The sequence below is a fragment of the Bos javanicus genome, chromosome 4 (assembly GCF_032452875.1).
Source record: "Bos javanicus breed banteng chromosome 4, ARS-OSU_banteng_1.0, whole genome shotgun sequence".
Lineage (NCBI taxonomy): Eukaryota > Metazoa > Chordata > Mammalia > Artiodactyla > Bovidae > Bos > Bos javanicus.
This window is the reverse complement of record NC_083871.1, coordinates 41,504,974-41,520,000: the sequence shown is the minus strand read 5'-3', so window position 1 is coordinate 41,520,000 and position 15,027 is coordinate 41,504,974. Positions and strand designations below refer to the sequence as shown.

At 40.4% G+C, this 15,027-nt stretch overlaps 1 protein-coding gene across 2 annotated transcripts in view; it reads left to right on the top strand.

The window, feature by feature from the left end:
• The window catches only part of GNAI1 (G protein subunit alpha i1), a 105,572-nt gene extending 96,648 nt beyond the window's left edge, over nucleotides 1-8,924 (top strand). For both annotated transcript variants that reach the window (XM_061413831.1, XM_061413832.1), the window contains exon 9: nucleotides 6,816-8,924. In XM_061413831.1, the coding sequence (XP_061269815.1) occupies nucleotides 6,816-7,006 (191 nt within the window). In that variant the 3' untranslated portion in view covers nucleotides 7,007-8,924. The remainder of the gene's footprint in view (nucleotides 1-6,815) is intronic.
• The last annotated feature ends 6,103 nt before the right edge of the window (nucleotides 8,925-15,027 follow it).

Here is a 15,027-nt window from a genome sequence, read left to right as displayed (position 1 = left end):
CCCTGCTGGCTCAGCAGTAAAGAATCTGCCTGCAAATCCAGGAGATGTGGGTTTGATCCCTGGGTTGGGAAGATCACCTGGAGAAGAAAGTGGCAAGCCACTCCAGTATTCTCACCTGGGAAATCCCATGGACAGAGCAGCCTGGCAGAATACAGTCCGTGGGGTTGGGAGAGTCAGACAGGTCTATGGACTAAACAACAACATTGTAAAGTAGCCCTTTTGTGTTAATGTCAGAGGACCCAAGTAAAAAAGTAAGTGTTAGTCACTCAGCTGTGTCTCTTTTGTGATCCCATGGACTATAGCCCACCAGGCTTCTCTGTCCATGGGATTCTCCAGACAAGAATACTGGAGTGGAGAGCCAGTCCGTTCTCCAGGGGATCTTCCTGACCCAGAGGTTGAACCAGGTCTTCTGCATCACAAGCAGATTCTTTACTGTCTTAGCCACCAGGGAAAGTCCCAGAGAACCCAAATCACTCCTCAAATATTACATACCTGCAGAGATTTTAGAGCCACCAAGAGCATACTTGTTAGCTCTCTTTTTTTTTTTTTTTTGCCAGGCCAGGTATACATTTTTTAAAGTTAGTAATAATCACTGATCTAAGATTCTTTTAGCAAAGAGTATTATAGAATTCTTGATTCACCTGATTCAGATTCTCTGATGCACCTTCAATTCTTAATTCCTGTTCTATACTGTTTGCTATAGAATAAGACATGTAGCCTGCAAACTCCTCACTTGGTTTATCTCCTACCTCTCTCTGCTCCTGTCTTCTCTTCTTTTTATCTGTATGGTGACATTTCACCAAATTGTCTGCAGTCTTATAATCTTCCAGCATTCTATTCTTTCATAGGCATATTTATTCTCAGCATGATACATTCTGTTGTCAACTCTTATTTCTCTGTGGAGACTCAGGCTTGCATTTCCAACTGCTTGCTGAGCATATCTGTGTTTTTTAGCACCTGAGACTCAAATTGAACTCACGCTATTTTTTTTCTTTTCAAATCACCTTTATCTCCCTTTGAATTATATCACCAGCCTCCCATTCTCCAGTCTTGAGCCAGGCTATATCATCTGTAATAAACCTTTAGTCAAGACAGTTCTATTATGTTAGAAACTAATGTCATCTTCCACCACCCCTGCCCTCAGTCATTCTTTGCCAAAACTTAAAATCAGGTTTAATGCAGTACTTACTAGTTCATTCATGTATCTTGTAGTTCTGGGGATTAAGTAATGTAACTAGTTACCTGGAATATATATATAGCAGATTGAGGAATGCACACAGGGCAAGCTGTTTTCTCAAAACATATTTTTAATTTAGAGGTTGCATTAGCTTCTGTGAGTCAACAGGACATTATTTATTCCTTTATATTTCAGTGTACCAACCTTATTATGATTTAATAAACTAAAACTTAATTTGTAGAGTATATGGCTCTCTGCTATTGATGAGATAAAATGTAAAACTTATTTTGACAACCTGGAGAAAATTTCCTAGAAACAATCAACCAAGTTTGAATCATTAAGAAATAGAAAATCTGAATAGACTGATTAGTAAAGAGTTCAATCAAAAACCTTCCAGTCAACAAAAGTTCATAACCAGATGGCCTTACTGGTGAATTCTGCAAAACACTCTGAGAAACACTGCCAGTAATTCTTCTCTAACTCTTCCATCACTCTTTTTACCAGGCCAGCATTACCTGTTACCTAAACCAGGCAAATATGTCACAAGAAAATTCAGTTCAGTCACTCAGTCATGTCCGACTCTTCGTGACCCCATGGACCACAGCACACAAGGCCTCCCTGTCCATCACCAACTCCTGGAGTCTGCTCAGACTCACCTCCATTGAGTCAGTGATGCCATCCAACCATCTCATCCTCTGTCGTCCCCTTCTCCTCCTGCCTTCAATCTCTCCCAGCATCAGGGTCTTTTCCAATGAGTCAGCTCTTCACATTGTTCTTTCCAGTGAACACTTAGGACTGATCTCCTTTAGGATGGACTGGTTGGATCTCCTTGCAATCCAAGGGACTCTCAAGAGTCTTATCCAACACCATAGTTCAACAGCATCAGTACTTCAGTGCTCAGCTTTCTTTACAATCCAACTCTCACATCCATACATGACTACTGGAAAAACCATAGCCTTGACTAGATGGACCTTTGTTGACAAAGTAATGTCTCTGCTTTTTAACATGCTGTCTAGGTTGGTCATAATTTTCCTTCAAGGAGTAAGCATCTTTTAATTTCATGGCTGCAGTCACTATCTGCAGTGATTTTGGAGCCCAATAAAATAAAGTCAGCCACTGTTTCCACTGTTTCTCCCATCTCTTTGCCATGAAGTAACGGGACCAGATGCCATGATCTTAGTTTTCTGAATGTTGAGCTTTAAGCCCAGTTTTTCACTCTCCTCTTTCACTTTCATCAAGAGGCTCTTTAGTTCCTCTTCACTTTCTGCCATAAGGATGGTGTCATCTGCATATATGAGGTTATTGATATTTCTCCCAGCAATCTTGATTCCAGCTTGTGCTTCTTCCAGCCCAGCGTTTCTCATGATGTACTCTGCGTATAAGTTAAATAAGCAGAGTGACAATATACAGCCTTGACGTACTCCTTTTCCTATTTGGAACCAGTCTGTTGTTCCATGTGCAGTTTTAAGTGTTGCTTCCTGACCTGCATACAGATTTCTCAAGAGGCAGGTCAGGTGGTCTGGTATTCCATACCCGATTAGAAGAATACTGTTAGAATGGTCCATGCTACCTACAGTTGTCTAAAAGACTCAGTGTAATCCATATCAAAATTCTAATTGCAGTTTTCACAGAAAGAATAAATAATCCTAACAATTTTAAGTCATAAGAGAGTCCAAAAACTAAAGCAGTCTTTAAAAGGAACAGCAAAGGTGGAAGCACCGTGCTCCCTGGTTTCCAACAGCTAGAGTAATCAAAACGAGTGTGGTGTTGGCATAGAAACAGAACTGAGGAACAGAATAGAGAGCCCAGAAGTAAACCATGCGCACACGATCAAGTAATGTATGACAGAGGACTCAAGGATACACAATGGGGAAAGAGCAGTCTCGTTAATAAATGTTAGGAAAACTGGACAGCCACATGCTAAAATGAAACTGGACTGCTGTCTCCACCATACACAAAAATAAACCCAAATAAAGATTTGAGTGTAAGAAATGAGAGAACTCCTAGAAGAAAACATAGGCACTAAGCTGGAAATCCGTCTTGACTGTAAATTTTTAGGTTTGACACTAAAAGCAAAAATAGACAAATGGGACTACATCAAACTAAAAAGCTTCTGCATGGTCAAGGATATCATCAACAAAATAAAACTGTAGCCAAAGGAATGGGAGAAAATATTTGCAAACTATTTATCTGCTTAGGGGTTAACATTCAAAATGTCCTTTATTGAGCCCATCTTTGCATGAAATAGTCCATTGGTATCTCTAATTTTCTTGAAGAGATCTCTAGTCTTTCCCATTCTATTGTTTTCCTCTATTTCTTTGCACTGATCACTGAGGAGGGCTTTCTTATCTCTCCTTGCTGTTCTTTGGAACTCTGCATTCAAATGAGTATATTTTTCCTTTTCTCCTTTGCTTTTCAGTTCTCTTCTTTTCACAGCTGTTTGTAAGGCCTCCTCAGACAGCCATTTTGCTTTTGCATTTCTTTTTCTTGGGGGTGGTTTTGATCTCTGTCTCCTGTACAATGTCACGAACCTCCGTCCATAGTTCATCAGGCACTCTATCAGATCTAGTCCTTTAAATCTATCTCTCACTTTCACTGTATAATTGTAAGGAATTTGATTTAGGTCATACTTGAATGGTCTAGTGGTTTTCCCTACTTTCTTCAATTTTAGTCTGAATTTGGCAATAAGGAGTTCATGATCTGAACCACAGTTAGCTCCTGGTCTTGTTTTTGCTGACTGTATAGAGCTTCTCCATCTTTGGCTGCAAAGAATATAATCAGTCGAATTTCGGTGTTGCCCATCTGGTGATGTCTATGGTAGAGTCTTCTTTTGTGTTGGAAGAGGGTGTTTGCTAGACCAATGCATTCTCTTGGCAGAACTCTATTAGCCTTTGCCCTGCTTCATTCCGTACTCCAAGGCCCAAATTGTCTGTTACTCCAGGTGTTTCTTGACTTCCTACTTTTGCATTCCAGTCCCCTGTAATGAAAAGGACATCTTTTTTGGGTGTTAGCTCTAAAAGGTCTTGTAGATCTTCATAAAACTGTTCAACTTCTTCAGCATTATTGGTTGGGGCATATTGGATTACTGTGATATTGAATGGTTTGCCTTGGAAACGAACAGAGATCATTCTGTCATTTTAGAGATTGCATCCAAGTACTGCATTTCGGACTCTTCTGTTAACTATGATGGCTACTCCATTTCTTCTAAGGGTTTCTTGCCCACAGTAGTAGATATAATGGTCATCTGAGTTAAATTCACCCATTCCAGTCCATTTTAGTTCACTTATTCCTAAAATGTTGACGTTCAGTCTTGCCCTCTCCTATTTGACCGCTTCCAATTTGCCTTGATTCATGGACCTGACATTCCACGTTCCTATGCAGTATTGCTCTTTACAGCATTAATCTTGCTTGCATCACCAGGCAAACCCACAACTGGGTTTTTGCTTTGGCTCCATTGTCTTCATTCTTTCTGGAGTTATTTCTCCCCTGATCTCCAGTAGCATACTGGGCACCTACTGACCTGGGGAGTTCATCTTTCAGTGTCCTATCTTTTTGCCTTTTCATACTGTTCATGAGGTTCTCAAGGCAAGAAAACTGAAGTGGTTTGCCATTCCCTTCTCCAGTGGACCACATTCTGTCAGATTTCTCCACCATGACTTGTCCGTCTTGGGTGGCCCTACAGGGCATGGCTCATAGTTTCACTGAGTTAGACAAGGCTCTGGTCTATGTGATTAGAGTGGTTAATTTTCTGTGATTGTGATTTTCAGTCTGTCTGTCCTCTGATGGAGAAGGATAAGAGGCTTATGGAAACTTCATAATGGGAGAGACTGACTGAGGGGGAAACTGGGTCTTGTTCTGATGGGCGGGGCCACGCTCAGTAAATCTTTAATCCAATTTTCTATTGATGCCTGGTGCTGTGTTCCCTCCCTGCTATTTACCTGGGGCCGAACTTGGTGGAGATAATGAAGATAACGGTGACCCCCTTCAAAAGGTCCCGTGCATGCACTGCTGCACTCAGTGCCCCTAGCCCTGCAGCAGGCCACCACCAACCCATGCTTCCTCTGGAGACTCCTGGACACGCACAGGCAATTCGGGGTCTGCCCACACTCTCTTGTGGAGTCACTGCTCCTTTCTCCTGGGTCCTGGTGCACAAGGTTCTGTTTGTGCCCTCCAAGAGTCTGTTTCCCAGTCCTGTGTAAGTTCTGGCAGCTCTATGGTGGGGTTAATGGTGACCTCCTCCAAGAGGGCTTATGCCATACCCAAGTCTGCTGTTCCCAGAGCCCCTGTCCCTGTGGCAGTCCACTGCTGACCCGTACCTCCACAGGAGATGCTCAAACAGTTCTGTCTCAGTCTGTGGGGTCCCTGGGTCCTGGTGTCCACAAAGTTTGAGCCCTCTTAGCATCTCTGGTGGGAATGGGGTTTAATTCTAAACGCAAATTTGCTCCCCCTACTTGGTGCTGGGTCTTCTACTTTGCCCTTGGATATGGGGTATCTCCTCACAGCCGCTCCAGCGCCTACCATCTTACTGGGGTTTCTCTGACCTTGGACGTGGGGTATCTCCTCATGGCCTCTCGCCAGTCCAGCGCCACACAGCCGTTTCTGTAGCGCAGTGCGCTCATTTCTATAAAGGACAGAAGTGGTGTAGACCTAACAGAAGCAGAAGATATTAAGAAGGGGTGGCAAAAGTACACAGAAGAACTGTACAAAAAAGATCGTCACGACCCAGATAATCACAGTGGTGTGATCACTGACCTAGAGCCAGACAGCCTGGAATGTGAAGTCACGTGGGCCTTAGGAAGCATCAGTATGAACAAAGCCAGTGGAGGTGATAGTCTTCAGTCATCTGATGAAAGTAGCAGTCATTCTGTCATTCACTTTTTGTAACCTCATAGCCATATACCACATTGTAGAGCACTGTACAGTTTTTGAATAAAAAACTGAGAGATAAATGCTAGTTAATGTATTGAATATATATAGGAAGTTGAATAAAAATGGCTTCCTTTTTGGCTCAGACAGTAAAGAATCCACCTGCAATGTGGGAGGCCTGGGTTCAGTCCCTGGGATGGGAAAAATCCCCTGGAGAAGGAAATGGCAACCCACTCCAGTATTTTTGCCTGGAGAATTCCATGAACAGAGAGGAGCCTGGCAGGCTACAGTCCATGGAGTTGCAAGGAGTCAGACAAGACTGAGGAACTAACACAACACTTTGAATAAAAATATACCAGTCAGTACTCAGTCAGCATTTCCCGATCAGCCACTATAGGCTAGAAGTGTTATAGCAAGCCACATCCGTTATTTGTGTAAGTTGTTTCCATGTTAGGATGTAGAGTGTAAGGGGTAAAAGCAAAAAGAGGCTCTGACACTTGGAGTTTGAGGCAGGAACAAAGATCATGGGGAACATGGAATACCATGTTTTTTTTTTTTCTTTAAGGGTAACTTACAGTCATTAAAGGGTGATTAACATTGGGTATTTTTCACTTAAAGTTTATCTTATTCTCAAATGGCATAAAGACAATTATGATGGAATCTACATATTTATACATATGAAACTGATTTCTGTATTTTAAGGTCCATGTTGCTTAGCAGTATACCCCTTTTAACTTCACCTTACATTTCTTTCCATTATTTCCCTTCTCAGGCTCAAACACATATGAAGAGGCAGCTGCGTACATTCAGTGTCAGTTTGAAGACCTCAATAAGAGAAAGGACACAAAGGAAATATACACCCACTTCACGTGCGCCACGGACACCAAGAACGTGCAGTTCGTCTTTGATGCCGTAACAGACGTCATCATAAAAAATAACCTAAAAGACTGTGGTCTCTTCTGAGTGTTGGCGGCAAATGGTAAAATGCATTTTCAAACCAAATGAGTACTTACATGTGGATCTCTCTAGACTAGAGTCTTGCAGCAACACAGAATGTAGTATATGGCGAGTGCATCTGGGACCTGACCAAAGCTGTTCTATTTGTTTTTTTTTAACTGAAAGTAATGGAAGGACCTTTCGTAAGTGTGAGAGGTGGTCCTACAGTGTGAAACTAAGGGCAGTGTTAAAGCTGGGCTCTAGTGTACGGATGACTTCTACATACATGTAAATATGCAAATGTATGTATACATGTATTTATGACTTTAGTTTTCCACATTACTTTTAGACATTCAATAAGCGGCAACTTATAATTTTAGCGTGGTGGCTTTGGAAATAACAGAAATATTAAGTACTTTGTACTGAATGACAGACTATTGTCATGTTTGCCAGTTCTAAACAGCTTTATTTATGTTCCTGTCCTGTAAATTTTTAAGTACGATGATTAATATTAGGACACATTGCAGCTCTTGTCTTGATTATATGTAGTATACTTGTAATCATAAATGTTATTTGTACAAACATTGCACAGACTATTTTAATAACATGATTTGTTCTTTAAATTTATGTGTTTTATTGAAATGTTCTTGAAGAAGATGACTATACCTGCCTTTGGATCAGTTAAACACTGTATGCATTTCAGTTTTTCTTTTCAGGGTGCATGCTAATCTGATTCTACATTAGATTTGGTTTAAAAACTGTAAAATGCAGGTTTCTGAGGATATACATATAGACTTATAAACACTTAATTTTTATTCAGTTGGTTTGTTTTCACTTTGAATTTTAATATTTGGATGGTATTCATGCATTGCCTTAAAGGTGATGCCAAGTTAATTTTTATACACTTCAAATAACTACATTTTTATTTATAAGTAAGTTTAGGTGGGTGCAAGAGCATTTTTGTGGGTAAAAAATAAGTTAGCATAATGAATTTTGAGACATTCATTTGTGTATTTCCTTTGGGAAATCCCTTGTACGTACCATACATGACAGCTCTTTGTTCGGAAGGTAACAGGAAAGACCTCGAAGATTCTGCTACCGATAAAATGCAGCCTTTAAATTCACATATGTAAGTAACTAGTTTCAAATTTAATTATCACACTATATTAAAATTACTTTTTTCCCTGAGATTATTCAAATTTCCTCCACTTGCTTGAGTTTGTATTATTTCTTTAAACTGTGCTATTATCTCTGAGAATGAAATGGGCAATTACACTTAGGAAAATGAGTAATCGTATTTAATTAAGTCAGCAATTGTATGTATTCTCAAGTAAGTATTACATTTTTGCTAGATATTAAAATTTTGATAGTCACTTTTGTTTTAATTATTCACAGTATCTCTCTATGACCTTGTTTTCAGCAAAGTGAACAGCATTCCATACCTTACTTCTCTTTTTTTACTCATCTTAAAAACATTATGTAGTGTTTCAATAAACTTTGTGGGTAAGTAGTTTCTAAATTTAGTTGTGTGTTATCATTTTGTTGAGGTCTATTTGTTGCAGTGTGTGTGTGTTTGTGTGTGTGTATGTAACCAGAAACTACATTTACATCTGTTTCATTTGGGGGATTTTTCTTTTTTGTAATGTAAAGAAGTTCAAAGTTATCAGAATTCTTTAAATAAATGTGTTTAGATTCTTTATGTGCCTTTCATGAAAGAAATGTTTTCATTAATTTTATGGATAGAAGACCTGTTGTATTCATCTTATGAAGCTATGTATGAAATTCAACTGTCCTGTGAATCGATTTGAATCATGAGAAATAACAGCTTAAAAAGCCACAAAGAAGCACATATTGGTGACCACCATTGATGAATTCCTGAACTTTACTCTGTGTAATTGTGTTACTAATAAAATCTAATAAATTCGGATTTTTAAAATTTTACAAACCTCTTGGCTAATACACGTTTTTGTATTCGCATTTATCAGTCTGTAGTTCATTTCTTCTTTACTTTTGTGTTTGCAATTTCATCTATTCCTGAAGCTTGAGTTTTCCCTGCCCTAAATTTTCTCACAAGATGTGGTGCCACATTTGGAATTTCCTGCTCCAACTCCGCACGCCCAAACCAAATTCATCATCATCTTCCCCGTCAACCACTTCTCACCCTGTCTTGGCCACTGAACTGCCATTCACATAATCCCTCAGTGGGGAATTTGTCAGCCATTGGGAACTCTTCTTAGCCCTCATCTCCATCTCTGATAAGCCACTGTTTGCACACAGGTCTCCTTCCCAGTGCCTTACATGTGGTTTTTGTTTTATTTCTCTTTCCCATTCCCACTACCATCTACTGAATTCAGGTCTTTGTTTAACTTCCAATTAAAATGGATTAGTAATTAAATTCCCCACTTCCAGTTTCTCCTTTCTTCAATGCAGCTTACTTACCCTAATCTAGAACTGTGCCTGTGTTACTTTCTGTGCATTAGCTCTGACTTGTCAGTAAAAGGAAATCTACTTAGCCTTCCATTCATGCTCTTCATCATATGAGCCCACTTCACTACGTCCCCTCCCCCTGCCACCTTCCACACATTCTAACAGCGCTTTGTGCATAGCCCGGGCTTTCCTTCAAGCACTATACTACCTGCAAATGCTTAAAACAATGCCTGGGACAAGGGAAGTGTTCCTTTATGTCTGTTAATGTTATTTTTATTTATTAGCGCTTTTTTTGGTGGTCTCTTTTTTAGATCAGCTGGCATCTTGTCTTCCATCTGCCCTACGTGAAACTGCATGGTTCTCATAGGGCTGCCAATCACAGTTCTCACCTCCCTGGCCAGAGGCTCAGGTCTGATCAGCCCTCATCCCCCTCACTGGGAAGCAGCTCAGCTAAGCCAGTCATAGTGCCAGTTCTCATTTCTCAATTTCCTAAAGCTCTTCTGGCTGCTCAAGTCCCTTTCATTTATTTCAGTATCCTTTTAAAAAATAACACTTCATGTCATTCATTCAGGTTCAGACTTCTACCAAAAAAAAAAAAAAATGCTGACTAAAATGCACAAGTTCTTACTAAATGCCAGCAGCAACTGTGAGATAGATCAAAAAAGTCTCAGGTTAATCAACAACCAAGATCAACATTTCAAACATGTGACTTCTGACTTCATATCTGTTTAATGCTACCTTATTTCCAGAAAATGTCTTAAGTATTCTTTTAACCACCCCCATTGTCACCTTCTGAGTTTATCAGAATCATATTTTTAGAATAAAAATACATAAGATAGAAATTATGGAGCATGTGTCCCGCTTTGTACGAACCATACTAGAAAACTATAGTAGAGTAGTGTTCTCTTGGCATAAAAATGTGTACATAGATCTGAGAAAAAGAATAGAGAGCCTAAAAATAAACCCAGACATATAGGGTCAACTTATGAGACAGAGCCAAGTATATACAATAGGGAAAGAAGAGTGTCTTCAATAAATGATATTGGGAGAACTGGACAATATGCAAGAGAATGGACCTGGATCATTATCTTATACCACACACAAAAATAAACCCAAAATGGATTGAGGGCCTGAATGGATTAAGACCTGGAACCATGAAACTCCCAGAAGATAGAGGCGGTAATAAGCTCCTCTACACTGGTCTTGGTGATAATCTTTTAGATTTGACAGAAAAAGTGGGACTATATCAAACTAAGAAGCTGCTTCTGCACAGCAAAGGAATCCATCAACAAACTGAAACAGCAACCCTGTGGGATGGGAGAAAAAACTGCAAATCATATCTTATAATCCAAATATAATCCAATAGTTAAAATCCAAAATATACAACTCAAAAAAAACCAAAACAAAAAAAAACTGATTTTAAAATGGCCTGAGAATATACTTTTTTTTTTTTCCAAAAAAAGACATGGATAGCCAATAGGTTCACAGTAAGTTGCCCAGCATTATTAAGTTATCAGGGAATTACAAATCAAAATCACAGTGAGCTATCACTTCACTTGTTAGGATGACTATTATTAAAAGACAAGAAGTAACAAACGTTGTAAGGATGTGCTGAACCAGGTACCCTTGTGCCCCGTTGGTCAGGATGTACACTGGGGCTGTCACTATGGCAAAAAGGATGAAGGTTCCCCAAGACATAAAAGTGGAATGACCATATGATTCAGAAATTCTACTTGCAGGGTATTTATCCAAAAGAGAGTGAAAACACTGACTCAAAAAGACATGCACCCTCATTTTCATGGCAGCACTATTTGCGATAGCCAAGACAGGGAAACACCCTAAGTGTCTATGCACAGATGATAAAATGCAACAGACACACACGCATGAACATCAGCCATAAAACAAATAAGATCTTGCCATTTTTAACAGCATGGATGGACCCTGAGGAGGACTTTATGCTAGATGAAGTAAGTCTGAGACTGCCAAATATGGGGTATCACCTATATGTACAATCAAGAAAATTCAGCTCATAGATGCAGAGAGCAGATTGGTGGTTGCCAGAGGTGGTGTGTGGGTGTGGGTGAAATGGGTGGAGAGAGTCAATAATAAAATATTCCAGCTATGAAATAAGTCATGGGGATATAATGTACACCATGGTGAGTATAGTTAATAACAGTGTAGCATATTTGGGAGTTACAAAGCGTAAGTTTTTAAAGTTCTCATTACAAGAAAAATGTAACTGTGTGGTGATGGATGTTAACTAGACTTATTTTGACTATATATATAAACTCATTAGTGTACACACAAAATGTTAAATGTCAAATATATCTCAAAAATGCATAAAAGCTTAAAAATACATATATCAAAGCTATTTATGATAATACCCATTAGATGTGAAGATTCTTAAGGACACAAACAGTTATGGACATTTTTACATCATTTATTGTTAACAGACTCACCCATGGTGCCTTGTGTAAAGGAATTTAATAATGTAATCTGTATTATAGATGTTAGCATTGTCATTGCTCAGTGTGTGATTTTAGAGAAAAGTTGAAAGTGGTGGGGGTGGCCTAGGCACTGATGTTATCTGAGTTCAGATCCTGACTGTCCCTTATTAATTGGGTAAACTGGGGCAAGTTATTTAATTTTACTCGGTCTCCTTTTTACCTGGAAAAAAAATAGAGATTAAATAATCAGGCCATTAAATTCACAATGCATGTTACACACTTGGAAGTGCATCTGGCCTGTGGTGAGCACTTGATAAGTTGTACTGCTACTTGACTATAAATACTTTAATTTGCGGGTGCCTTTAAAACCCTACTCAGTGCTTAAATAATAGTTGTTGATACAAAACAAGTATCATAGTTCATCTTTATAGATGAAACTTCTGAGTGTCTCACATTGATGATGATATTGGGAAATGTCAGAAGAAAATGCATCTCATTTTCAGGACACTTCTGTTATTTTTATTCTTTATTATTACATTATTTAATGTAACCAAAAATATGGACATTTATGTTATTTTAAACTTTGGGAAATTTTCTCTTGTAATTGCTTCTGGAAACCTACATCTTAATCATTAAAATGTCTTTGTATCATGAGTTTTATATTTTACCACTCCATTGGCCTGTTTCCTGGGCATTTTTCCCTCAACCAGTAACTGCTTTGCTTTGGTGTCTGTTGTGATGTGTTCTATTATTTACTTGTATTTTTCAGTTACTTTAAAAGTTATGAAACACATTTCATCAAGTCCAGAAACAGACAAATATGCACAGGCAGGAATCTGTTGTAATCATGCAGGCCAGGGCTGAGGAGGCCTGACCTAGGACAGTCCTCTGCTGTGTGTGCTCAGTCGTTCAGTTGTGTCTGACTCTGTGACCCCACGGACTGAATCCCGCCTGGCTCTTCTGTCCATGGAGATTCTCCAGGCAAGAATACTGGAGTGAGTTGCTATGCCCTCCCTCCAGGGAATCTTCCCAAACCAGGGATCGAAACCAGGTCTCCCACATTGCACGCAAATTCTTTACCACCTACGTCACTAGGGAAGCCCAAGAATACTGGAGTGGATATCCTATCCCTTCCTACCACATTATAACTCTCGAGCACCATATCCAAGTTCAAATATCTCTAACTTTGATTTACTGGCCATCTTCCTGGGGTTCCATACTGAATGAAAACATTGCCATTGCCAAAGGATAGTTGTTCAAAGTAAGAATGCATTGCAAATGATTAAAAACTAGACACTGGTATTAGCAAACCATGCAGAGACGATAAAGCAGATTTTAATTACTAAATACTACTTTAGAAAGTAGTGCCACTTTTAGCAAAAGAAGGTACCGTATCCTTCTGAATTGCACAGTGCCTCACCAAAAACACATGGGGACTCTTGAGAACCTAAGGACCCAAATTCCTTTTCCAAGAGAGATGTACAATTTTGCATTTTTAACTTAATTGATATATTTGTACAATTTCTTTGTAAAGCTGGTCTTACAAATAAGCCAAGTGAAGATTGGATATTACCTGGAATTTTCTGTTATGTCTTCTTGACTTTTCATTATTTTCTTTGAAAATAATTTCAGCTTTGATCCTTTCCTTTTAAAAATAAAAAAATGAGTAAAGTCAAAGCTACTTCTAAACAATTCTGTCTTTCATTTTCATCGAATGAAATCATAGTGGGTTGTGGTTCAAAAGGGTGATATAGAAAAAGACCCTAAACTCACCTCCTCCCAGACACACTGCATTTACAGCTATAGGTGGAACAACTGCTTCTGAAGAAAGACCAAAAACTAGCTGAGCAACTCCTCTGCACTGGGCAAATGAGAAAAGCCACATCGAAGCAGGTAAGAGACTGAACACAATCTCATCATAAAACCCACCACCGGCACAGCAACTCAAAATCACGCGAGAACTCAAAACGCCCACTTCTCCTTGGGGAGGAAAGAGTTTGAACCCCACCTTGGACACCCCAGCTCTTAAGGCCTGCACCTAAGGGATGAGCACCCCAAACATTTGGCTTTGAAAGCTAGCAGGCTCATGTCCAGGAGACTCTCAAGATTACAGCAAACAGAACCACTTCTCAGAGGAATGAAGCCAGCCATGCCGGGGACCAGCAAAGAGGCAGCCAACTGAAAAGCACCCAACTCTGAAAGAGGCTTACCTGTTTATCCCATAGCGTGGGCCCGAGAGGCGGGCATCTCATATAACACATCTAGGGCCCACTGAAAACTCTCCAGAGACAGAGGACAGTAGGCCCCTCCACCTTGCTCCAGGTCATATGTATCTCCTGGAAAGGACTTTCATCTGGTGCCCCAACTTCTGCAGCTGCTGCCCAAGGACACCTCTAGAAGGCCTGGCTCTGGTGCCAGTGGGGCTGAAACAGTTCCCCCAGGACTGTCACCAACAGAAAGAGTTCTTAACGAACTCCAGCCCCTGGGCTCAGTGAGAGACAGGAGACTGTGGTGCCCAGTCTTTCTGTGAAAGCCATGCATCAGCTCATCTTCACAGCTGCAGCCTGAGGGGCAGGCTGCTTATTAAACACACATCGAAGGGCCACCCCAATCCTCTCCAGGGACGTCAGAGGCTGACACTATCTTCCCACACTCCCTCTGCTGCGCTCTTGAGTGACAGTACCCGCCAGAGGGGAGCCTTGTACCTGTGTCTCGTGGCTCATTTTTTCTCTGTCAACCAGAGGACATCCCTTCATCTCCTGTCCCTGGTGGCCAATGGGGCTTTCACTGATGTGTGTCATGGGACTGTAGCAAATGGAGAGACAGTTCTGAGCTGGTTACCACCCATAGGTAACAGTGCAGACGGTAGACTGAAGTACATACACCCTGATCTGTATGGGGAAAGAGGCCTATTTGCTTGTCCTGGAACTACAGCCTAAGGGGTGGGCTTCTGACATGAAACAGGTCTAGAGGTCAACTGAGCTGTTTTCTGGGGAGTGTGGCCAGGCGGACACCATCTGTGCGCTCCCCACTCCTCGCTCCAGGTTGCTAGTACCTCCTGGGAAAGGGCTCGGGTGCTCATCTGATGCCCTAATGTTCGCAACCGCTGCCTAGAAGATGCCTCCAGATCACCTGGCTCCGAGGCCAGTAGGACTTATGCTTGTGATCCCATGG